The 27,188-nt window shown below is 40.6% G+C and overlaps 1 protein-coding gene across 1 annotated transcript; it reads left to right on the top strand.

The window, feature by feature from the left end:
• The first annotated feature begins 6,866 nt into the window (after window positions 1-6,866).
• naa15b (N-alpha-acetyltransferase 15, NatA auxiliary subunit b) lies at window positions 6,867-26,582 on the top strand. Its single transcript, XM_047366495.1, has 20 exons — window positions 6,867-7,042; window positions 15,307-15,391; window positions 15,493-15,597; window positions 16,831-16,988; window positions 17,386-17,520; window positions 17,910-18,063; window positions 19,908-20,027; window positions 20,135-20,230; window positions 20,337-20,443; window positions 20,543-20,615; window positions 20,705-20,874; window positions 20,979-21,131; window positions 22,625-22,753; window positions 22,847-23,060; window positions 23,191-23,384; window positions 23,480-23,588; window positions 23,676-23,774; window positions 23,873-24,016; window positions 24,369-24,466; window positions 25,063-26,582. The coding sequence occupies exons 1-20, from the start codon at window positions 6,989-6,991 to the stop codon at window positions 25,258-25,260; spliced, it is 2,595 nt and encodes an 864-aa protein (XP_047222451.1). The 5' UTR covers window positions 6,867-6,988; the 3' UTR covers window positions 25,261-26,582.
• Window positions 26,583-27,188: the final 606 nt, after the last annotated feature.

Below are 27,188 nucleotides of genomic sequence, written 5' to 3' on the forward strand. Positions count from 1 at the left end.
AGAGTTGAGGTGCACATTTAATTCTGCCGTGATTTGGGCAGCCGTGGTTTTATGTTTTTTGGATACAATCCGGGTTAGCAGCCAAACATCCCTTTCAGACAGCTTCCTCTTGCGTCCACAGTTAATCCTGTTGGATGTGGTTCGTCCTTCTTGGTGGTATGCTGACATTACCCTGGATACCGTGGCTCTTGATACATCACAAAGACTTGCTGTCTTGGTCACAGATGCGCCAGTAAGACGTGCACCAACAATTTGCCCTCTTTTGAACTCTGGTATGTCATCCATAATGTTGTGTGCATTTCAATATTTTGAGCAAAACTGTGCTCTTACCCTGCTAATTGAACCTTCACACTCTGCTCTTACTGGTGCAATGTGCAATCAATGAAGACTGGCTACCAGGCTGGTCCAATTTAGCCATGTAACCTCCCACACTAAAAAAACAGGTGTGTCAATTTCATTGTCCAACCCCTGTATATATTTAGGGTAAAAACTGATGCTTGATTATATTGCCCAGTGTGTTTTCAGGGGCAGAAAGACATTCTTGGAATTTAAGGACAGCACTGTTCCAATAAGATTTTACAAGGTTGGAGCAACCAGAGAGAGAGATCTTAATTTCTCTCTAGATTCTCTGGGGTCCCGGGTCTTCTCTTATTTTGGATTCCGACCTGGAGACTGAGATGGCAATGAAAGAAGATTGCTTTTGAGCATGGAACATCATTTTGTGTTGATTTGGCCAAATGTTTTAGATCATAATCTGGCTGGAAGACCCAGTGACAATCCATTTACAGTTTTCTGGCAGAGTCCACCAGATTTTTATTAGAAAAATCTGATGGTTTTAAGACTTCATGTTGCTATGCATTTTGACAAAGTTCAAAGTGTCTCTGGCAGAGAAACAAGCCCAGAGCATCACAGTTCCTCAACCATCCTTGGCAAACCCACTTGAAGTGTATGCTGCCAAAAGGCTCGGTCTTAAACTCCTTTTTAGATTATAGTCCTGCAATAAACATATAGCCACAACCCCCACATGAGATCGGTTCCACAATCTACTGCAGCTGAGATAGTTGAACCAAAGGGGAGTGGCTCACAGCATTTAATTAAGTAAGGTCCCGAAGGCATGTTTCAACCTGAGCTCTGTGTCACAATCCTGATGCAGGCAGTCCAAATGCATTCAGTGCCTTAAATACAAGCAACATTGTTGTATGTACATTTAAGCTCAAAATATAGGGCTAAAATAATCTTTTATTTTTAACAATTTTTTTCTTTTCACTGGAATAACAGTGAAAAGAGTGGCCCAGCAAGAGTCCCAATTTGAATCTGATAATCTGTGGGGGGAGCTAAAGATTAGGGTGAATGCAAAGAGGCTTTCAAATAATTAGTTTTTATTTAAATGTCAATTTTTTAAACATTCAGCAGTTTTTTATAATTGATTCTGATTTTACATTGTTTTGTTATCTTGGAAGGATCTCCTGTAGCGGTCTGTCTAACAGCAGATCTGAAGAAGCCTCTGACTAAAGACACACAAGAGGATGCTCAGGGTTCTCTATAATGTTCTTCATTTTATGAAGAATCCTTCTTTCCACAATGATCTCCAGAGGTTCTAGAGGAGTCCCCAGAACAGAGCCAGCCTTCTTTATCAGCTTGTTGAGCTTTTTTAAGTGCCTGAATCTGATGCTGCTTCCCCAGCAGATGATAGCAGAAGAGATCACACTTTCCACAACAACCTTATAGACGATATGCAGCATCTTGCTGCAAACACTGAAAGACCTAAGCTTCCTCAAGAAGTACAGTCTGCTCTGTCCCTTCTTGTAGATGGCTTCACAGTTGCATCTCCACTCTAGTCTGTTGTCCAGGTGAACACCGAGGTATTTATACTCCTCCACCACCTTCACTTCTTCTCCCATGATGGAAATAGTGTTTGACTTATTCCTGTTTCTCTTAAAATCTACAATCATCTCCTTTGTTTTTTTCACGTTCAAGATAAGATGATTGTTTCCACCCCATGCCACAAAGCGGTCCAACAGCTCCCTGTACTCAGCTTCTTGTCCATCTCTGATCCACCCGCATGACTGCAGAGTCATCCGAGTATTTCTGCAGATGTTAGGAGTCTGTCTTGTACTGGAACAGTCTGAGGTGTACAGAGTGAAAAGTAATGGTGAGAGTACAGTCCCCTGTGGTGCTCCTGTGCTGCTGACTACCTGGTTAGAATCAAAGAACATGATCCTCACAGTGCAGCTGGCTTTGTCCAGATGACAGTGGGAGTCTCTCTAGGACCTTCACGATGTGGGATGTCAGGGCAACAGGTCTATAGTCATTGAGGACTGATGGGTGAGTTTTCTTTGGTACCGGAACAAGACAAGAGGTCTTCCACAGAGCTGCTATGCACAGGTCTTCAGGACCTGCAGCCTCATTCCGATTCAGTCTCTCCAGTTGTCTCTTCACCCGCATCAGCATCTTCTGATTTGGTTGAAGACAAACATGTAGAAGGAGGAGGGTCCATGGCCAAGGTGGAAGATAAACATTTGAGGTACACTATGTATATAGGTGTTTTTCATGATCGTGGTGAATAAGTTGGGACATGCAGTATAGACTGAAAAAAATATAATTAGTACAGTAAATTAAGATACTATCAAGTATGCTTTACAGTTATTGTGCAAAAGTCTTAAGTACATTCTTAATTTTGGATTATTTTACTTCCAGGAAGTAAGGCTTTCTTGTAATCTTTTGACTCTTGAATGTTCATTTAAAATGGCCCTTTAAATGACCATTTAAGTCTTTTCCTCAGGCTTTTTGAAAGTCTTTTGAAAGTTTTTATTTGGACAGTTGTAGTTTTTTTTATTTTTCACTCCTCTACCTCAGCACATTAGAGGATTTGTTATTGAACATGCTTAACTGATGTGTGAATCATTTAGTCATGTAAATGTTCAAATTCAAGGATGAGCTTGTGTTGAACTGACATTGAACGGACAGGTTTGCCAAGGACCAATATTACGTCGGATATGTAGGTACATTGCCCCTGAAAGCCTGTCACAAATATAATTTTATTCCAGTTTCCTTTCTTTGCAAAGATAACAAAGTTTGACAGATTTTAAATAATATTTTGCAGTACAACAATACACGAAAAACAAGCAAGTGAAGTATGCATGTTTATAAGACCAAAACATCTTTGTTTTCTGCATTTCTTCGTTACTTCTAACTTTTTTAAGCTCTTGCTGCGCAGCGTTTCAAGATTTGCAAAGTATTGATGAAACAGATCCTTTTAGTATTTTTGGTGCAAAAAACCATTGCTGTAAAACTATCTCTTTGTTTTCAATGTCTAGACACAACACTGCACTGATGAGTTAAATTAATACCCGTTTCATGTTCAATTGGAAAACACTTGATTCAAATTTAGCTTAGGAGAAAGATGTACTAAAGGAAAGATGGAACCGAATTTCAAACAAAACACTTATGGATTCTTAGGCAAGTTTTATCATTGCAATGTGTGTTTCTTCGTCTAAAAGCCCCTGAAGAACAGAGATGTCTTCTATAGTCTTTGCCAAATACTCGGTGCAGAAGGCAACTCATTGTAAGGTTCCTTCCTCCTACAATACATTGCAATTATTCATAAGCTTAGAAGTTACAACCACAAACTTCAATGTTTGACGGGGATTGTATGTGATAGACCAAAAAAGGTAGTGCACAATTGTGAAGTAAAGCAAAATGATACACTCATTTCAAAGGTTTTTACAAATAAACATTTAAGAAGTGTAGCATGTATGTGTATTTTATACTTGGTAGAAGCCCCTTTTCAGTGCATATGAAAGCTCCAAGTCTACCAGCTTTATTTAGAGACAGAGATTTTTCCCATTCTTCACAGAGCATATGTGAACTGCATTTCTTGCCACAGACGTTCGGTTGCTTTAGGTCTGGACTTTGACAGGACACTTCTAATGCTATGATCTAAACTGTTTCATTGAAGCTCCACATGTGTAAGGTTGTTATGCTGTTGGAAGGTGAACCACAATCCCTAGTCTTATCTATTAGCTGAACATTTTGCCCTGTATTTACCGCCATCCATCTTCTTATCAACTCTGACTGTCCTTATTGAAGAAAAGTGTCCTCACATCGCGATCCTGCTACCACCACGTGTCAACATGGTCTATTCAGGGTTATCTGCAGTGTTAGTTTCCTGCCATGGATAGTTTTTTTGTTTCAAGGCCAAAAAGTTACATCTTGGTCTCATCTGACCAGAGCAACCTAATTTAGCAATATGCAAAGCATAGATGTATGACACTAGAAATATAGCATCCTACCAAATATAACATATAAGCAGTCCTCTGCGATTACGATACTGCATACCCTGATATTGTAATTATTACTGCTATTCAATATATTGCCCAGCTCTACACTGTGTGGTCACACATTTACACATATAAACACCAGGCTTGAGCACACTCTGCAGGCACATTTATGACACCAATCAGATCAACAAATGATGTGTCACAAAGAGAAGGAGATGAATTTAAACGATGATTCACTCTCCATCCTCTCGGCGGGTAATAAGGTAATGAAATGTTGCTGAAGAAATGTGGAGGCTGGGGAGAGAGGGAACAGAAGATGAGGCGGTGTGGAGTGATAGAGGGGAAGAAAAGTGTGTGTCAACTTGATAAATGTGGTGCAGGAGCCATTGTAGTGGTGGAGGAGCAGGAGGCCACCAGATAACAGCAGAGTAAGGCCTGAACGGTCCCACAAACACAGACACAAAACACGTTCAGTTTTAATTACCTTCCTATGACTATATTGTTTCTTTAGTTAGTTACATCGCTGCACTACATGCCAACCCAGTTTGCTCAAAATACTGATTTCATTTCCCTGTAAACATACACACAGTTGATCACATGTCTAAAACACAGCCTGTTGTCTCAATATAAATGAAGTACAGCAATTGTTTGTTTGTTGAGAAATATGCTACACGTACCTTAGATGCATTTTGGCCTTATGTACGTTAATATGGCGCCCTCTAGTGGCTAGAGAACCTGTCGGTTTGCAGTATGTGTAGACCTGTATTATACAAACTTCTGCACAGCCTTGTTCACTAATGTTCTCGAACACAGAACAGTGACTCACCAAGAAGGTGACTTCTGAAGTCAGTCCATTACACTGAATTTTATTTCGTTTTTTTACTCCTGTAAAAAAAAAAAAATCTAGCAATAATTAATTAATTTGCAAAATAATCGTTAGTTGGGGTCCTAAGATAATCAAAAGCTCAGTATTACTAATCTGATCATTTTTACAGGGATACACATGGTGTTTTCAGATAATGCTGTGTAATAATCATATAATTATACTTCATAATAACTTATGTTTAGATTTTTATTAAGCGCAGTCAGAATGGCACCAAGTATACTCACCTCTGTTGCAACTCATACCCTTGTTTTTTTTTCTAATTTGTTCCCATCCTACTTCCAGTTCATAACTGTAAATGACTCTTTGTAGCTATGTACTTATACTATAGCATATCAGTATATTTTCATATTTCATATTGTCAGAGTAATTGTTTTTTTGTTAGTTATGGACATAAATAGTCATAAGTGTCCAAATCTGCCATATAATTTCATTTAGTTGTATATTATTTTCTGAAAATGACATTGTTTTGGAGTATGACAAATTATGACGACTGCTAAAAACTCCAAGCAACCAGCTAATAGATATTTATTGGAGTTACATACTCTCACATAGTTGAAGTTAGACAGTTACTTCAAATCATTGGCTGTCGAAAGCAGGTACAAAATATCCTCCTCGCGGGCGAAATGAGCAGAAATGTATTACAGGAAAAGTAAGGGAGAAAACCAAAAAAGATTGTATTTCTCTTTTATAAATCACACAGAACACAGAACAGTGACTCACCAAGAAGGTGACTTCTGAAGTCAGTCCATTACACTGAACTTTATTTAGTGGTAACAAAGTACAGGGGGTTGCAAATAAATGTAATATTTGTAAAAAATTTTAAATGTTAAAGAAATATTTGTTAAGAATTTTGAAAACCATTTAACATTTTTTTCTTCCACTTCAAAGCTCTGAGCTACTACTTTACAAATTTGTTGACAGCAAAGTGGTGAGTGTATTTTCCTTTTCTAAACAGACAGGTTAGATCACAGTCATTTTTATTTACACATGGAATATAGTGCATCTCCTAACAACAGATATATTTATTCTCATGCTTTTGAGTATTCAGACATTTTGACTTTAGATTTGGACATAAATAGTGAAGTACTTTAATACTCTTGTTTTGACCTTAATCCCAATATTTATGGAATAATTACAATATTAATAGTAAATAAAGTCTCTTTAATCGTACTTTCACTTTAACGAATATATTTCAACTTTCTTCTTTTTTAACCTTTAATCTCTTCTCCATTACATATTTGAACTCGAATATTCTGACAGTGCCTAATTTATCATAAGTAAATAAAATGTCTTTCTGTATTTTCTTTTATTCTAATCTCAGTTTTTCTATTTCAGTCTATATTTTTAACCGTATTCTAGGCATTTAGACTATAATATTAATATTTTAACATTATTTGTAGTGTTGCTGCTCCCAGTTATGGAATGATTTCACTTTAAATATCAGACGTACCCCTTCACTGTCCACTTTTAAAACTCTTCTAAAATTATTCATTGGCTTTGTGTTTTTATTGTTTTATTGCGCTTATTGTTGTTGTCAATAGTCTGTTCCTATTCTTTCTTTTTTTTGTTTTAAAGGTTCCTCGATTTTACATGTGCTGCACTCTGTTGCAGCTGTGGTTGTCTTAAAGTGCTTTATTAATAATAAAGTAAAGTAAAGTAAGCATGTGATGAGGAAGTGAATGGGGAGAGAAAACGGAGCAATCGAGCAGAGAGCGGCTGAAGCAGGAGAAGCAGGGCCAACCTGGGCTAACGGCGCTCAACTCATCTGGACTACCCGGGCTAACTTTAGCTACATGTGCTGAGGTCGATCCCGACTGCAACGATGCCCACGGTTACTTTACCGCCGAAAGAGAACGCCCTCTTCAAGAGGATTTTGGTGAGTTAGTCGTTGAAGGGCTGCACGAAAGGTAGCAGCCGACTTTCGAGGTTTGATCCTTAGTCAGCTGACAGCCGCTTCAGTTTGATAGCAAAATGGTATCATTGAATGAGTTAGCTAGCTAGCTAGCTCGCTAGCCTGGCCCTCAATATGCGCTGTCACTGCTCCGCGTTAGCGGCTGGCAGGGATATTGTTGGTGTTCTACAGGAACCGTGTTATTCATATTCAACTACAGTGGATAACGAAGTTATGTGGGTTAAATTATGCAAAGTTGACAGTTTGCTAGCGACAGGCCCCGCCGTTTGTCACAACAAACACCCTCCATGTAAGCTAACTCCCTAGCCACATATTAGCCTCCAAGTTAGCTTCCACTTTTCTCACTTGAAGGGACACTTTCAAATATATTCCGGCATTTGTTTACTTTATACGCAATCCAGAGTAAGAACGGTGTATATTATATATCCCGTATTAGAAACCATGGCTACCCTGAAGCTTTTGGGGGAATTTCAGGGTTCCTAATCAGCTAATGCTGGTCAGCCTCCTAGCCTGGGTATGCGGTCTGTTGGTAAATGTTGCTGAAAGTCTTTCGTAGCGCTGCTGCAGCTACTGGCCGAAATTAAATCAGGTCTGACTGATGTGGTGCATTTGTTACACGGAATAGAAGCACAAAACGCAGCGGTGTGAATGCGTCACCGTATTTGCAGCTGATTTACGCCTGTACACCCATCTCTGTGCCCCATGTCTGCATCTGTCTGTAGCCTCGCTGTGATCTAGGGGGTCTGCACGCTGGCTGATGTACTTTAAAGACATCACTAAACTTAGATGGGTCCTGTTCTGTCATATTCTTATCAAAGTGACGGATTTCTACCTCTGTGGTGCCTTGTGTTGTGTATTCTTCACCTTCAGTGCGGGTACACGTGTTGCAGCGACACACTTTCCAGGCACCACGGTGGACCATTATCCGGGTCCGATCAACTTGATTGTTTTGTGCGCCGGTGGCTCTGTTCGGAGAGGATGTTGACCTGAATATTGGGTCGACGGCTATCTCTCAGCCGACTGCATAACGACACCCCGGGACATGCATCCAAGTTTCTGAAGTAACAACTGCTGCACATCACATTGGGGTGTTTTGTTGTCCTAAAACAGTTATTGGTTGTAATTTTTAGAATTTTGGATTTAAATAATCTAGGGCTGAAACAATTAATGGGATTAATTGTGGTTAATCGATGACTGAGATAATCAACTAATTTAATATTTCAAGTAAAGTTAATTGGAGTAAGCAGACTCTAAAAGACATTTGCTGAAAGAACAATCCGCTCGGAGCAAATATTGTACAAAATATATGTACATTTTACATTTAAGATGAAAAACTTTCTTGTCTGTAAATATGCTCTATCCAGAACTCTTCAAGTGGCATAGTTTTATCTTAACCTGGTTCAACTCCTAAAAAAAAAAAAATCTAGCAATAATTAATTAATTTGCAAAATAATCGTTAGTTGGGGTCCTAAGATAATCAAAAGCTCAGTATTACTAATCTGATCATTTTTACAGGGATACACATGGTGTTTTCAGATAATGCTGTGTAATAATCATATAATTATACTTCATAATAACTTATGTTTAGATTTTTATTAAGCGCAGTCAGAATGGCACCAAGTATACTCACCTCTGTTGCAACTCATACCCTTGTTTTTTTTTCTATTTTGTTCCCATCCTACTTCCAGTTCATAACTGTAAATGACTCTTTGTAGCTATGTACTTATACTATAGCATATCAGTATATTTTCATATTTCATATTGTCAGAGTAATTGTTTTTTTGTTAGTTATGGACATAAATAGTCATAAGTGTCCAAATCTGCCATATAATTTCATTTAGTTGTATATTATTTTCTGAAAATGACATTGTTTTGGAGTATTGACAAATTATGACAACTGCTAAAAACTCCAAGCAACCAGCTAATAGATATTTATTGGAGTTACATAATCTCACATAGTTGAAGTTAGACAGTTACTTCAAATCATTGGCTGTCGAAAGCAGGTACAAAATATCCTCCTCGCGGGCGAAATGAGCAGAAATGTATTAACAGGAAAAGTAAGGGAGAAAACCAAAAAAGATTGTATTTCTCTTTTATAAATCAGTGTAAATCATGGGTTTTGTTTCCTGTTGGGTTCTTGTTTTAGCTCTTGTTAAGCGTGCACAGAGCCATACGTTATTTCTTCTATCTAGGGCTGAAACGATTCCTCGACTGAGTACCTCGATTACTCAAATTCCTTGAGGAAAATGATCTGCCTCGAGGCTTCGTTAAATTCTGTTTAACTATTCAGCGCACTGGGTTCCGGTCGGGTGATTATTTGTGTCGTACAACGCTCTTACTTCAGCTAATGATGATTACGGGGATTCCTACTGCTGTTATTAGCTGTGGAGGGAGACAGCAAACAGAAACGCAGAGAAAATGACTAAAAGTGTCAAAAGTCTGGGATCACTTTAACCTCAATAAAAAAGAAAATACAGTCCAGTGCAGGTTCTGCAAAACACCATGTCTTCTGCTGCAACACCTGAGCAGGAAGCAGTCACCCCATGACCCCCTCCCCAACCTGTCAGTCGTTTATTGTCAACCAGCGCTTCAAAAGCACAACAGAAAAACGTATTTTACTGACGAAACACCTCTGTAAACAACAGATGTCTGCGGAACGAGACCTGCCATGTGCGAGGAAACTGAAAGTGAAGTTTGATATAGAAAAGGCAGTGTTTATTATGCCTGAATGAAAATGACCTTTTTTTCTTGTATGTTTTCACACAAAAAAAAGCTTGGCAGTAAAGTACACAACAAAGATTATATTTCATTTGGATAACATTATGCTTTATCTCTTTAAAGAGCCAGAATACAATATGCTCGTGACACTTCCACTACAGAGGCAGCTAGCTCTGAGTTGATGTTAGGTCAACCAGAAAGGCCTGAGCTTGTGACATGTTGATGTTAGAACTTTTTGTTTTAGCAGCAGATGCATTCTTTGCTACAAATGTTCAAGTGTGCACTATAGACATGTTGTGAGTTTTCATTTTTAGCAATGGCTATTTTGTTTTAAAGGAAGTGAATTACTTGCATTTTCTTTCATGTATTTCTATTACTCATAAAATAAGCTTAAGTAGTTAAATGAGAAATCTGTAGAATGTACTAGTTGTTTTTTTTTTTTATTAGACAACTTGATTACTAAGCAGAATAATGGATAGAATACTTGAATACTAAAATAATTGTTTGCTGCAGCCCTATTTCTGTCCCAAAGTGGATCTCCAGCGCATCCTTGAAGCTCCTGAATGGGAAGCTTGTAGAATGAGTTTTAGAGTACAAGAGAATTAATCCATTTTTAAAATTGGGCGTTCCACTGTAAGTCTGTTACTTTTTTTAAGCTTTCCACCAGTACTGCAGCCAAGCCTATCTGCTGCTTTAGCTGTTGCTGGTTGGTTATTTCCATTTTTTTTGTCTTGCGTATCGATTTGAAACAGAATTAGGGTTTGGTTAAGAATAGCACAGCTTTGCAGCAGTTTTGCTGGGAGTGTTAAAAATAACGAATCAACATTAAAGTCTTGGGTTGTGGAGCAGAGGAAATGCAGCACAACCGAGACACTCCGCTAGCGTCTGTGGTGTGGCTGATTTCTAAATCTTTTTGAACTGTTTTAAAAATGGAAGCATAGACATTATTTAAGGAAAACAGCATTTTTCTGCATGTCGAGGCATGTCAGCATTTTAATGGAGAGCGAGTGAGAACGATACTTTCACCAGATAACAGGAAGGCTGAAGAGAGTACAGCAAAGTTGCTCTGTTTTATCCATTTGACCGTCCACCCTGGAAATGTTGCCAACATTTTGGTTGCTTTAACGTGTGAACTCTATAATCATGTGTCTATGTTTTAAAACATTAGTAGAACCTTGTTAAACAGCAATACCCTCTCACACACACTAACACTCGTGCGGTCTGATGTCACATCTGCTCCTAATATAATTAATTAATGGCATCTCAGGGCAGGAAGACTAGACAGTATGTTTTAAATGCCGTTTTTATGTCTTCTACTATAGTTTCTAAAGAATAATCCGCTACAAAAGTTTGTATCGGCAGATTAAAACCTTACAAATGGGTGAGATCAGAGATTCGTAATGCATTTCTAAAAATATTTGATCTTATTTGCTGCTGCCGCCCCGACGCTGTGCCTCTGTTTCTGAATTCTCAGATGTTTAACATTAGTACACAGAAAGTCAGATCTCACGAACGTTTGCCTGAATTCAGCTGCAAGTCTAATTAAACTGTTCTGAACGATTCTGCGATATCAAAGCGGGTCCCCGTCCAGCCTAGAATGAAGTGTTCAGAAACATTCAAGCTTGGGAGTTGCGGTGAAGCTTCTCTCTCCCGCTCTCTTTCATTCTGTCCTTGCTTTCACACAGAATGTGGTGTCATCGCTGCGAACAGGCTTTTGAAAAGTTTCATCAGAATGAAATGTTGGCACACGGAGAGAGCCCTGCAGCCTCGGACCGCATGCTCCGACAGATTTTCTCTGCAGCTCATGGTGCCGAGCTATTTTTGTAAAGAGCATGCCGAGAGAGAGCGCAGCTGGTGGTGTTAATGTTGCTACATTTATTTTCAAGTGCACTGATGCTTACAATGTTAGCAATGTTTATGGCTTTCTTTCTTTTCTTGCATTTGTTAAGGTAAACATATTTCTAATGTAAAACTTCACCAGTGATACAAGGTTCCTTACGTTTATGAAATGTTAGACGCTTTTAAAGAAGATTGGTGAAGTGGGTTCTGAGTAAATTCATGATTAGTTCCACTGTTAAATCTTTTACATTATTTTCCTCAATTTGTTACTTCATGCAAACAGAAATTTCATTTGCTGTCCAGTAGCTTTTTTAGGGATATATTAGCTCTTCCTTTATAAAGCAGAAGCGCAGCATATGTTTAGAAACTGGTTATTATTCCAGTTGTTTGTCACATTGTTCAGACAGAAAGTAGAAAAAAAATCAATCAAAGCCAAAAACCGCCTGAAAAATCAATATTATCCTCTTGTAATTGTCTGCACCGCCTCTTGCACAACTTTAACCTTTTGGATTATAAATAACCCAATATCACAGCCAGCCGTGGCGCTCCAATGTGAAGTAGACGTCCTCCTTTTCTTTTTTTAATTTTGGGTTTTAGTGGTTTGTGGGGCAACAGAATACCATCTGCCAGCTTGGCTCTTCCTCTCTTGCAAAAAATACACATCGTCTCGTCCAACAGCCACTAATCAGCTTAACAACAGCGACGATGTTGTGTTTGTGCAACTGCAACCATGAATAAAGCTTCAGGGCAAAACGCTTGGTATTTCTAAACCTCAGTAAAAAAAAAACTGACTGCATCAGTTATCCTGCTAGGGTGGAGGCATGATAATAAAATTGTAGTTATAGGTGCTCCTCAATAAATTAGATTTTCATCCAAAAGGTAATTCATGTCAGTAAATTTATATAAAAAACTGAAAGTCTTTATAAGTTCATCAAACAGTCACAATTATCGAGCATTTATTTATCATAATTTAAATGATTATGACCTACAGCTCATGAAAACATTAAATTTAGTTACTCAGAAAATAAGAATACTACGGAAATATATGCCTATGAAAAGTATGTTTATCTACTTGGTTGGGGCTCCTTTTGCATGAATTACTGCATCAGTGCAGCATGGCATGAAGGTGATCAGCCTGTGGCGCTGTTGAGGTTTTAAGGAGGCTCCGGTTGCTTTAATAGCAGTGTTTGTCTGCATTGTTGCATCTGGTGTCTCATCTTGCTCTAGAAAGACCTTTATAGCGTTTCTATGAGGTTGAAGTTAGGCTGTTTTGGTGGCCACTAAAGCCCAGTAATGCCATGGTCATTAAAGCAGGTATTGGTACTTCTGACATTGTGGGAAGATACCAAGTCCTGGTAGAAGATTAAATCAGCTCCACGAAGCTCGTCAGCAGAGGGAAGCGTTTAAAAGTTCCTGGTAGATTACTGCTCTGTCTATGGACTTGATAAAACACGGTGGACCCACTCTGGTGGATGAGATGGCTTCTCAAAGCATCACTGACTGAGGAAGCTTCACACTTCTGTGTATGGTGACTCCTGAAGCTCTGACTCCAGCTGCAGTTCACACCCTGTGAATGTCATCCAGTCTCTTGAATAAACTCTGTAAACTCTTGTAGGCTTCAGTTATTCTTGTTCCTTGTCCACACTTTCTCCTTCCACTCAACTTTCCATTCACTTTTCAACATACCTGGGTGCAGGACTCTATGTTGTGGCTTAGTTTCTTTGTGGAAAGTGTTGGTGACTGTCAGCTGGATGACTGTCAAGTTAGCAGCCATCAACCCCAAGTCTTGTACAGGTGCTTCTCAAAATATTAGCATATTGTGATAAAGTTCATTATTTTCCATAATGTCATGATGAAAATTTAACATTCATATATTTTAGATTCATTGCACACTAACTGAAATATTTCAGGTCTTTTATTGTCTTAATACGGATGATTTTGGCATACAGCTCATGAAAACCCAAAATTCCTATCTCACAAAATTAGCATATCATTAAAAGGGTCTCTAAACGAGCTATGAACCTAATCATCTGAATCAACGAGTTAACTCTAAACACCTGCAAAAGATTCCTGAGGCCTTTAAAACTCCCAGCCTGGTTCATCACTCAAAGCCCCAATCATGGGTAAGACTGCCGACCTGACTGCTGTCCAGAAGGCCACTATTGACACCCTCAAGCAAGAGGGTAAGACACAGAAAGAAATTTCTGAACGAATAGGATGTTCCCAGAGTGCTGTATCAAGACACCTCAGTGGGAAGTCTGTGGGAAGGAAAAAGTGTGGCAGAAAACGCTGCACAATGAGAAGAGGTGACCGGACCCTGAGGAAGATTGTGGAGAAGGGCCGATTCCAGACCTTGGGGGACCTGCGGAAGCAGTGGACTGAGTCTGGAGTAGAAACATCCAGAGCCACCGTGCACAGGCGTGTGCAGGAAATGGGCTACAGGTGCCGCATTCCCCAGGTCAAGCCACTTTTGAACCAGAAACAGTGGCAGAAGCGCCTGACCTGGGCTACAGAGAAGCAGCACTGGACTGTTGCTCAGTGGTCCAAAGTACTTTTTTCAGATGAAAGCAAATTCTGCATGTCATTCGGAAATCAAGGTGGCAGAGTCTGGAGGAAGACTGGAGAGAAGGAAATGCCAAAATGCCAGAAGTCCAGTGTCAAGTACCCACAGTCAGTGATGGTCTGGGGTGCCGTGTCAGCTGCTGGTGTTGGTCCACTGTGTTTTATCAAGGGCAGGGTCATTACAGCTAGCTATCAGGAGATTTTGGAGCACTTCATGCTTCCATCTGCTGAAAAGCTTTATGGAGATGAAGATTTCATTTTTCAGCACAACCTGGCACCTGCTCACAGTACCAAAACCACTGGTAAATGGTTTACTGACCATGGTATCACTGTGTTCAATTGGCCTGCCAACTCTCCTGACCTGAACCCCATAGAGAATCTGTGGGATATTGTGAAGAGAACGTTGAGAGACTCAAGACCCAACACTCTGGATGAGCTAAAGGCCGCTATCGAAGCATCCTGGGCCTCCATAAGACCTCAGCAGTGCCACAAGCTGATTGCCTCCATGTCATGCCGCATTGAAGCAGTCATTTCTGCAAAAGGATTCCTGACCAAGTATTGAGTGCATAACTGTACATGATTATTTGAAGGTTGACGTTTTTTGTATTAAAAACACTTTTCTTTTATTGGTCGGATGAAATATGCTAATTTTGTGAGATAGGAATTTTGGGTTTTCATGAGCTGTATGCCACAATCATCCGTATTAAGACAATAAAAGACCTGAAATATTTCAGTTAGTGTGCAATGAATCTAAAATATATGAATGTTAAATTTTCATCATGACATTATGGAAAATAATGAACTTTATCACAATATGCTAATATTTTGAGAAGGATCTGTATAGTCTTAATCTTCATTCTGAATATATAAAAAAAAATTTATTGGTTGTATTTTTATTAATATTCTATTTTTCTAAGAAACTGATTTGGTGTTTTCAGTATCTGTAAGTGTAATTTTAGAGCTGAAAGTTTTATTTCGGAAAGTAATTTCATTATGTCTAACTTCTTGGAAAGACTCATGATGGAGCATCACTTTGGGGTAACTCATTTTTAGCCCAAATATCAGTGTCGTCTCCGTGGCCTCATGTCTTTTTGCGCTTCTTTTCACAGCGATGTTACGAGCACAAGCAATACAGAAATGGGCTCAAGTTCTGCAAACAGATCCTGTCCAACCCCAAATTTGCAGAACATGGAGGTAGGAAAAAATATTGACCGATTTAGAAAATGTATGCGTATTTTCTTTTTTTGTCCTTCATCGGTTTCTTCATTCTTTGCTGTGTCGTGTTCTTCCTGCAGAGACGCTGGCAATGAAGGGCTTGACCCTGAACTGTCTGGGGAAGAAAGAGGAGGCCTACGACCTGGTGAGAAGAGGCCTTCGCAACGACCTCAAAAGTCACGTCTGTATCCTTACTCTGTGCATGCCACGAGACGTGTCCTGTCTTTACACGGAGAGCCTGTGTTACATAACCTGGATAGGCTGCCGTTAGGTCGAGGAGTTGCTGCAACACATCTCAGTACAGCTCAGTTTCTGCCTCTTCTGTCCTTCTGAGGCCAGTATGAAATCTGTGCACACAGAGCAGATAAGGGTTATCTCAGCGACCCACACCCTATCTCAGACACATTGGTATCTCTTTAGCTTCAGTTTTCCCTTATCTTTAGTAAGTAGCTGAATGGGTACCAAGAGGGATGCCTGCTCATAAATCAAGTGTGAACTTTTGAAGAGCAGAAGATTAGCAACAAGTTATCTTTAATGTAGTTGCAGTGATTTAGTGAGGTTTATTTCCTGATCTGTTCACCGGATTTATTTAGCACTTCATGTTATTATATGAGTTAATCGACACTAATAAAAACATGTTCATTTGACAAAGTAAGTAAATTTAGTTTGTAAAATCCTTTTTCTTCATAATGTTTTTTTTGTTTTTGTTTTGATCTGTCAGTTTTATCAATATTTAAACTCTGCGTCCAGAACAGAAAAGACATTTTGAGAGTAATAAATGGGGGATTTTGGGACAGTCTGAAAAAGTCTGGAACTTGATTATTTTCCAGTTCTGATTAAGTAGTGGCAGAAAACAGAGAATAGATAAATATTTGTTTTTCCAAACTTAATTCCTCATTATTGTCTAAATGTTGCATCCTTGCCTCCTTCTTTTCTACCTTCTTTATTTTCTTCACTCTTGCTTCCATCTTTCTGTGCCTCCTTGCACTTTTCCGTCTTTCCTTCTCTGCGTCCTTTATTCATTGTTTCTTTCCTTCCCTTATTTTGTTCCTAGTTTACTTGTTTCATTTACTTCTTTCATTCCCTGCTTCCTTTTTTCTTAATTTCCTTGTTATTTTTCCTTCCTTCCCTACTTCCTTCTTGTATTTTGTGCAGATATCCGAAAGCTGGATGTCAATAGAGTCATGGTTATCATTTATAGTTACACTTTAAAAGTTGAATGAATGAGAGCTTAGAAAAGTTAGCACAACTGTAGAAATTGGACCTGGAAAATGTGTTGGAACAGTGGTGATTAAAAGACTGCCTTGGCGGACCCTTATTGACCCAGTAAGCTGACCAGTCTTCATGTGCACATTATGGTTTGAGACAGTTTGGATGAACAGTGCGTGCTCTTTCCTTAACTCTCTCCCGCATCTCAGGCTGGCATGTCTACGGTTTACTGCAGCGCTCAGACAAGAAGTACGATGAGGCCATCAAGTGTTACCGCAATGCTTTGAAGTGGGATAAGGACAACCTGCAGATCCTTAGAGACCTGTCTCTGCTGCAGATCCAGATGAGAGACCTGGAGGGATACAGGGTGAGGGTCCAGTGGTTTGTATTAGGGTGATCAAAATCTGGACGGTTTGCTCTCCTGGGATCATCCCAGCCTGTGATTCATATTTAGTGAAACATATGAAAAAGATAAATGTTGGATTGAAAGGATTAAACATATGAAACCATAATGAGCGGGACTCTGAGGGTCAAAGGAGGTGTTTATGTTAGCTTTGACTGAGGCAGTTAACTAAAACCTGATGTCATTACCCTGACTCAGCAGAATGCTCTATAGACTGGCCTTCACCCATTTCTCTCTGCCTGCTCTTCTCCTCCCCCACATATCAAATAAGTACAGATTTTAGAGCTCAAAGTTGAGACACAATACACAATCTTTGGAGCAGATGTGAAGCAGAAACAAATATTTTGTTTTGTTTCCATAGGAGACGAGGTACCAGCTCTTGCAGCTGCGCCCAGCCCAGCGGGCCTCGTGGATTGGCTACGCCATCGCCTATCACCTCCTCGAAGATTATGAAATGGCTGCAAAAATCATCGAGGAGTTCAGGAAAACACAGCAGGTTAGTTACAATGAAAGCTTTTGTGAATCAAGGCCCAAAATCAGAACGAGCAGGAACAATTCTGTGAGATGAGAAATGGGTTGACAGGTCTTGTCATGCTGTATGTTTCAGAGCTGCTGTTTTAATTTACGTAAGAGCTGTTTCTGCTTAGCTACCAGGGTTTAGTCCTCGACAGCAGTGGAGCTTACCCTCTTTGTCTGATAAGATTAGTCTGCTTCCTGCCTTTGTGCCCCCTAGTGAAGCACAACGAGCAAATGCTGTCAAAAACGGGGACTTATTCAGTTTCCTGACCGGCAAAAAGGCAGCCAGCGGCTTCAATGTTTTTTTTTTTTTATTGGTACCAGTTGTTGAAACTCACGTAGGCCCATTCCCTGCGCGTTTCTGTCCAGACGTCTCCGGACAAAGTGGACTATGAATACAGCGAGCTGCTGTTGTATCAGAACCAAGTGCTGAGAGAAGCGGGTCTGTACAAGGAGGCCCTCGATCATCTGTCCAACTACGAGAAGCAGATCTGCGACAAACTGGCAGTGGAGGAGACACGAGGTGAGTCACTTTAAGGTCAATGCTCAGGTTTTCAGTTTGCAGCTTGTACAGTGCCTTGCAAAAGTATTCATACCTTCAGTTTGCAGCAGACCTGTGGAGGAAGGTGTGAACACACCATGCTAAGGTGCAACATGGTGGTGGCAGCATCATGCTGTGGGATGTTGCTGTATGTTTAAATGCTTTGTTTGGTTCCTGTTCACATAGCAGACCAACAACAGCTACTTGGTTGGGTCGATATCGCAGGATGCTGCCCAACATGAGCAGCAAGCAAGTATGGCAGGCTTTTTTAAATATTTAATTAAAAATGTATCTCACATTCAGCTATAGATATTTAAAGTAAAAATTAAGTCTTGGTACAAAGGGCTGAAAATGTTTTTGTAATCAAATAATCTATGGAATAATTCCTGGATTATCCAAGTAATTGGATAAACGCATGCTTGCTTCAACAGAACTGTGCCTGCTCACATGGATGAGAATATCCCAGATTAATCATTTTTTAAACATTTGTGCATATTTTAGCTATGTAAAATGCTCTGTTAGAAGCATTGTTTCACCTTTTATTTATACTAAATGTTCATATTTATCTTGCTTCTAATGATTTAATCTGCCCAGCTTTATATATTGTTTTGAAGGATCCTGTTGTATAATATTAGGTAATATTAGCTTGTTTTGGGTCCTTTCCCTCAGGCTTGCCACTCATTCTCTCAAACACAGTTAATGTAAACAGAAACATATTGTGCGACTACAATAACCATCCCCTGTGAAACACATGACTGTGTGGGTAAGAAAATTAAAGATTTTGTTTTTAATCTTCCGTGGATTGTTGCAGCCCTACTGACAATTCAGTTTCAACTTTCCAGTGTTTTGCCTTGATAAGATGATAGGTCCCAAGAAGAATGATATTTAGCTGAAAGGTTCACTTCTTGCTATCTGAAATGTTAGTTTTTACTAGGGAAGATTGATTTATGGATAATTGGTGTCAACAGCCTCCCCGGGCTGTTGAATGTTAAATCGTCTTCCTGTAAGCGAGCCATCAGCATGTTGCTCTACGTGAGCCACATACATCAGAGCAACAAAAGAGAGGGAGACGACATTCTGTTGGGTTCTCACAGCCGCAGATCCAGCATTTCAAACTTTTCACATTTCCACATAAGCAAAACTTATCACACATCTGTCTGAAGACCTTACTTGATCTCTTTGGTTTACTTTCTTTCAAAAAAAGTTTGACATGTATGAATACTTTTGCAAGGTGGACTTACTACTATTGCACTCTGCTGTGGATTCTCCGAGTCAAATGAAACTCGACTGTAGTTATTGTGTCATTTTGCAAACAGAAGCACTTGATTTTGTAACCCTAGAACACTGATGCAGGTGCAATGAGTCCTGGATGGTTTAGATGTGCAGATGTTCAAAACACAGCTGAATTAGTGGCTCAATGACCTTCTCGGTTCTGCACAGTCATGGTGATGAGCCATTCTTTTGATTCAGTTTTGGTAAACCAGGGGAGCATCTGAAGCATGCAGGCCAGAGGCCACCTTGAGAACTTGAGTTAGCCACCGCTGCATTTATGGGTGTTTAGACATACCCCTGGTTGACGTATAATGGCACCAGTTAGTAGTCTTACATTCATGTTGCAGTTCTGTAGCCGGATGTCTGGTTAAAAAACACTGATGCTGGACTCAATTTAAAGCTTAAGTGATCAGGTAGGTTGTTGGTGTGGAGATCTATACTGTAGTATTTTATTTGGCGTCAGTTTGCGTGTTTAATTTGCACTTTCCCAACATGATGGTCCTGCAAGATGTTTCTTTAATCTTACATGGAGCTAACCAGGCCTGTTCTTGCAGGAGAGTTGCTGTTAAAGTTGGAGCGTCTCAGCGAAGCAACTGAAGTCTACAGGCGTCTGCAAGAGAGGAACCCGGAGAACTGGTCCTATTACCACGGGCTGGAGAAAGCCCTAAAACCAAGTAGGACTCTTGATTCTGTTTCCCAGAACCCTATCATCTGTGACCTGGACATCATGCAGTTCATCACAGAGGTTATAGGAGAAACTGCTAAATGTTTCTTTTATCAGGCAGCGTTGAGGAGAGACTCAAGATCTATGAAGAAACCTGGGAGACGTTTCCTAAAGGGCTGGTTCCTCGGAGGCTGCCGCTTAACTTTCTCTCTGGTAGATCTCATAATGGATCCAGTTTAAAGTACTTTGATTTACGGAGTCCTGTTTTTTGTGGGGAAATTCTTTGGAAAATGAATGTTATTCTTGTTTTTCTGTGCAGGTGAGAAGTTTAGGGAGTGCCTGGATAGATACCTGAGGATGAACTTCAGTAAAGGCTGCCCGCCTGTCTTCACCACGCTCAAATCTCTGTACAGTGACAAAGAAAAGGTAAGGGGTCAGCAGCAGGAGTGTGAGCCCGAGAGTCGTTCTTGTAGATTAACAGAAATATGATGCAGATGAGATCATGAACTTTGTTCTTCTTTTCAGGTGGCAATTATAGAGGAACTCGTGGTCAGCTATGACACATCGTTGAAAAGCTGCCGAATGTTCAGCCAGAATGGTTGGGGGAGTAATTTACAGTTAATAAGATTTTAAACCCTAGTTCGGACTTGACGAAAATATCAATTAAAGATGCTTTCACTGCTTCAGATGATGGAAAGGAGGAACCTCCAACCACATTACTCTGGGTGCAGTACTTCCTTGCTCAGCACTACGACATGATTGGCCAGCAGACACTGGCTCTAGAACACATCAACACAGCCATCGAGAGCACACCCACACTCATCGAACTCTTCCTTATCAAAGCAAAGATTTACAAGGTACGAAAAAAACGTTACGCCACACGCTTGGGTGTCTGGTATGTGTTCCAGTCGAGGGCTGCTGTTCTGATGCCTTGAGTAATGATCTTATTCCCCTCGCATAGCATGCTGGGAACATCAGAGAGGCTGCTCAGTGGATGGACGAGGCTCAGGCTCTGGACACCGCTGACAGATTCATCAACTCCAAGTGTGCCAAGTACATGCTGAAGGCTGGAATGATCAAAGAGGCAGAGGAGATGTGCTCCAAGTTCACACGGGTGAGAAACGCTGCGCGGAAGAAAGATCACAAGATTACTGGGTTGTTGCAGGGATGGACCGGTTCAATCTTGTGTAATTGTTCTTTGTGAACTGTCCACTTTGCTGGTCTATCAACTAATGTTTCATCTTATTCATAATTCATGTTTTCATCTTAAAAAAACCGAAAGAGCATCACGTTTGCGTGTTCATCAACATTTAATGTCTTTTAATTATTGTACCTGAATCAGCGTTCCATCTCAAAATCGATGAAAACTGACCAATTTTTATCTTGCCAACATTCAAAACATTAAGCCGCTGCTGGAAGTTAAAAAGTCTAGCAAGTCCACCCTGAGAAGATGCCCGGCCATCCTCTTCAGTCAAAAAGGCAAAACTGGAAGCCGATAAGCCCAGATGCTAGCTGTGCTACTTAGAATGCCGCATATTTCTGTGGAGAAGCATCTTAGAAACCAATGCTCTGTTTGAGAGGGATTTAAAAAGGTTACTAACGCTCCTGTTTCTGCAACAATGAACGAGTAAAAACTTAAACATTAGTAACCTGCAGATGGCTAAAGATGGGTACGAAATGGGGACGTGGGTAGATGAGCAGAGCAACACCATGTTTACACTGTGAAAATCCCCGTTTTCCAATTATCGCACAACAATGTCCAAGATTAATGCTTCCATAAAGGATGCTGGCACATCGGTGAAACGTCATCTCATCTACTGTTGTTGGTATACAGGAAAGCTTCACTTTTAAATTAGATTTTTATCTAAATAAGCTAAATTGCTATTTGTTTTGCCCTAATTAAGACTGAATATATTAGTCTCACCGCCAACTGTGCTGGTAGCACTGTTGCCTTGCAGTAAGAAGGTCGTGGGTTCTATTCTCGGCCGGGGGTCTTTTTGCATGGAGTTTGCATGTTCTCTCCGTGCATGCATGGGTTCTGTCTGGGTACTCTGGCTTCCTCCCACAGTCCAAAAACACGACTGTTAGGTAAATAGGTCTTTCTAAATTGCCCTTAGGTGTGAATGAGTGCATGGTTCTTTGTTCTGTGTTGCCCTGCGATGGACTGGCGACCTCTCCAGGGCGTACCCCGCCTCCCGCCCGTAGACTGCTGGAGATAGGCACCAGCTCCCCTTTTAAAAGGCAGTATAGAAAACGAATGAATATATCAAAACCCTGTAATTATATATTTCTGATCTTTACTCCTTGCTTTCTGAAAAGGTTGCAGTGGAATCAAAAGTTATATCAAATATCAAGTATTTTTCTTAGTATCAGTATGATGTTTGAAATGATAGTATCGTGAGTCCTCTGTGGTACATCTACCTTTACTTTGGATGTGCTTCCAGAGAGATCTGAGTTTAGCACAGGTGGCAGAGCACAGCTAATTACTTGTATGATTACTTTCATTGGGAGTACTTAAATAAATATCCAGTGTCTTCTTATAATAACCCGACACATCCCTGGTGTAACATTTGCTATGATCTGGCTCTGTGTTTGATGTTTTCCCAGGAGGGAGCGTCAGCGGTGGAGAACCTGAACGAGATGCAGTGCATGTGGTTCCAGACTGAATGTGCGCTCGCCTACAAAGCCATGAATAAGTTCGGAGAAGCCTTGAAGAAGTGTCACGAGATTGAGAGGGTGTGTCTTATCTCCAACTGCTTCCTGCGCTCGATTGAGCATCGTCCTTCTGTTTGTGCTGAAATAGTTTGTTGTTTTTATTGCTTTCATCAGCATTTTGTGGAGATCACGGATGACCAGTTCGACTTTCACACCTACTGCATGAGGAAGATGACGCTACGCTCCTATGTGGACCTCCTGAAGCTGGAGGATGTTCTCCGGATGCATCCTTTCTACTACAAGGCTGCCACCACAGCTATCCAGATTTACCTGAGCCTCCATGACAATCCCCTGACTGATGACAGCAAAGAGCTGCAGGCGGACACTGGTGCGCAAAAACAGGCTGAGATCACTTTCATTTTTCCTACCTTGGGTCCAGTTCTGGCATCTGTTTCCTCCGCAAACAGAAGCTAAAAATGTTTAGGTGTTAACCCCTTCATTTCCTCTTTATTTTCCAGCCAACTTGTCAGACAAAGAGCTCAAGAAACTGAGGAACAAACAGCGAAGAGCCCAGAAGAAGGCCCAGTTGGAGGAAGAGAAGAAGAACGCAGAGAAGGAGAAGCAGCTAAAGAACCAGAAAAAGAAGAAGGAGGATGATGATGAGGAAATCGGAGGACCCAAAGAGGAGCTCATTCCTGAGAAACTGGTCAAGGTTGGTGACAGGGACCATAAAAGGAGCAGATTATCTGAAACCGATTAACTTGACATCAGAGTGATTCTTGGTTTTCTTTGTGTTTCATGTTACAGGTCGAAAGTCCTCTGGAGGAAGCTGTGAAGTTCCTAACGCCTCTGAAGCACCTGGTTAAAGACAAAATCGAGACGCACCTGTTGGCCTTTGAGATTTACTTCAGGAAAGGTTGGCTAAAAAACCCACTGCCTTTTCTTCTCCTTTTACTTTGAAATTCTCTTCTTCGGCCGTTCCCAATCTGTGTTCTCCTCATAGAAAAATACCTGTTGATGCTCCAGTCAGTGAAGAGAGCCCTGGCCATTGATCCGGACCACCCATGGCTTCACCAGTGTCTGGTGCGCTTCTTCAAGGGAGGTAAGGCCTGGGATATAATTGTGTTCTTATGTAATGAAAATCTCTTCTCTTGTGCGGTTACTATCCTGTCCTAAACCTTATCTTCTGTCTTCCTTTAGTTTCGGAGAGCAAGGAGCTGCCGGAGGTTGTCAGGACGGTCCTGAAGCAGGAGATTACACGGCTGTTCGGAGACAGCAACGCTAAGAGCTTCAACCAGGCCTACCTCGCCAAGCACTCCAACTCCACACCACACCGCCTGGCTGGTGAGCATCTTCCACTCCCTTTCATGTGCATACATTAGCATGTATGCTGCTGGAGCTGGATGCACACATATAGACTGGCAGTACTTGGTGGAGTCACAGAGGGGACCTGCAATGTTTTGAGCCAGTTTGATGTAGTGTTATTTAATTATTTACAGTATTTTGGGAAAAAATATTTGCACCCCCTGACTACAAATTTCAGTGTAGTTCAGTTGTTTGAGGACGAAAATCTGTAAAAGAGATGCACGGATACGGAAATCTGTGTCGATATGGGCCGTCCTGACTGCCATGACAAAGTCGGATATGGGCTGTATTTGCCTGCAGTGTGAACGTAGCCTTTGTGCCCTTCATGCAGCTGCTAAGATGATGGTGTATCTGGACTCATCAACGGAAACAAAAGCAGCAGAACTGGCCGCATCACTGGAAGAGTCGCTGAACAACAGAACTATACAAGTATGTATTCAGTTGCTAAGATTTTACTTTTAAGATTATAAAGTAGCAACATTATTTATACTGTTACCCCATAACACAACATAAGGCGACTGTGGCTCAGTAGGAAGAGTAGTCGTCTTGCAATCAGAAGGTTGTGGGTTCGATTCCAGCTTCCACCTGCCATATGTCGATGTGCCCCTGGGCAAGGCACTTAACCTCAAGTTGCCTACCGATCTGCGTATCGGTGTATGAATGTGTGAGCGTTAGTGAGTGCAATTGGGTGAATGTGGCTCTAGTGTAAAGCGCTTTGAGTGGTCTGTATGACTGGAAAAGCACTATATAAGTTCAGTCCATTTACCATTTAACACCTAATTTATGTACTTTCTAATCGTTTTTTTTAAAGACTCTTATCTTCAAGAGGAGTTCATGAATTTAATTATGTCGCATTTTTTGCACATAACTGTGTGACTAACATGTTTTATTGCTTTGAACAAAGAAGTCGATTATAATTTTTTGCTACTGTTCACTCTTATACCCTGTCTAATGAGCAACCCTGAATGAATGAAGCTGCTTTTTTTTATTTCAGTCCTGTCCCACTCTATTCCTGTGAAACACAGATCTGCACAGAAGTCCTGGATTGTCTTCGGAGCGGCTCGCTGGGAGACTGTAAAGACCACGCGGAGTCGTACCGTGCTGAGTGTCACAAGCTTTACCCGTACACGTTAGCTTTCATGCCCCCCGGCTACGAGGAAAACACCAAGATCGCGAATGGAGATGTTTCCACAGAAACGGAGGAGCTGGCTAACGAGATGTGAGCGCTGCAAAAGAGCAGCGAATAAGAAAAGGAATTGGGCCGAACTAAGAGCCTTGTGGTACGCCGGGCAGCCATTTTACTTTGTTTTTATTTTTATTTTGTTCTTTTTTTATTTAGAGCCGGACGCAGGAAGCAAGAAGGGGTGTTTGGTCCTCTGGCTCAGCTTAATCTGGTCTGACCTGGCATGGTTTGGTTTGGCTCTCTCCCGTGTGGGTGAACTTCAGGACTGTGTGCGTGTTGAGTGCGTATGTATTGTCAGTTAGGAGGGGGAAAAAGAGGAAGATGATGAAACAAACATTTTACTTTTTTAACAGTCTGCAACCAAGTTGAACTTGAAAATCAGTAGTCATTGCGAAACAGATGGGCGAAACTGTGACACAAAGACACAGATTGCTGGTTTTGACTATGATGTTGAATTACAGCCGCTTGAGTTGGACTCGAACAAACACCTACAGCATACTGTGTTCCCTTATTTTAAAAAGGATATCTAATTTATATGGAAACAGGACACAGCTGTCACTCTGATGTGGGACTGAGCGGATCTGATCTCCGGTCTGTAACAAGCTGAATAAGAGTCATTCACTGCGAACATCCAGCTGCTACAGGCGTATCTGTATCTGCTGTAAAACTCACGTCAGTATCTGTGGAGAGTGGGAGAAAGGCCAGATTCCCGCGGAGCCACGTGTGGACAGTTTTCCATCAGATTGTGCTTCCTTCACCGCTCCAAGTTCAGTTAGGGAACATGTAACCCTATCTGTTCTTTTGGAGCACCTTGTAGCACAAAATAAAAACTGTAAAGTTTGTGTTGCGCTCCATTTCTAGTACACTGCTACTCTGTTGGGGGATTTTTCTACATGGTTATGACTGAGACGGGCAGACCCAAGCAATACCATAGCCACCTCCCTGTTCATACCAAGGGTCAGTGTAACTCTGAAGGCTAATCAGGATTTGATACAGTTGTGGTTACACTCTTCCTGCAGGCAGAGGCCCGTGTGTATTAGTTGTCGTTACAGTTAGAAATGGTTTTATCTGCATGTCAGTGCTCTGTTGAAATGAAAATTAGCATTTTAACATGTCCCTCAGAGGGAACGGTCAGAAATCAGCATCGAAGCCTGTTGCAAAGCTGTCAGAAGTGACATGCCACAGAGCGAGGGAAAAATGTGAACATCACAACACAGTTTTACCTCTTCCACTCAGTTTCATGAACTTCTTTTCTTCCCCTTTTTCCTCTCATTTGGGTTCTAATGTGAAAGGTGAAATCTGAGGTGGTGATGTATGATATCTCTGGATTTTTGTATTAAAAACAAAAGGAAAAAATACTGACTTTTTGTGTATGTCGTTCTGTGCCCTCGGGCTATGAAGAGTCCAGATCCTCTGAAGATAAGTTTAGGTGAAAACTTTTCACTTTGAAGCAGAAAAACTTGGATCTTGTCTGTTTGACATCTTCCCATCACTCTGGCTTTTTCCCTGAGACCAACCTATAGCTAATGATTCTCCTCAATGAGGAACGTCATTGTGTAAAACGGAGCATATTAATTGCTCTGTTTGCCTGAAACGTATCAAATGAACTTTAATGAATGAAATATGGCTTTAACTCTGGATCGAAAATCAATGAGTTTTAATCCTCTGCAAGATGTAGAAGCAGGAAACTCTTGAAGTTGTGAGAATTTTCAAATGTGGCTAAAATGTTATTTACATGAACATTTACTGAACAATAAAATACCTTTAAAGTTTTTCAATGATGAAACAATTTCTCTAAAGTTTAAAGTGTCTTTTACTCACACTGCTGAGAAAAAATAAGTATTTGTCCCATTAGAGATTTGTTTTTTTTTTGTAGATCAAACAAATTTTTATATTAAGAATAACCATATTTATAAGTTTTCAAATCATGATTTCATTTATTAAAGAAAGGAAAGCTGTCCAAGCCAA

Source organism: Girardinichthys multiradiatus, chromosome 5 (assembly GCF_021462225.1).
Source record: "Girardinichthys multiradiatus isolate DD_20200921_A chromosome 5, DD_fGirMul_XY1, whole genome shotgun sequence".
Classification (NCBI taxonomy): Eukaryota; Metazoa; Chordata; class Actinopteri; order Cyprinodontiformes; family Goodeidae; genus Girardinichthys; species Girardinichthys multiradiatus.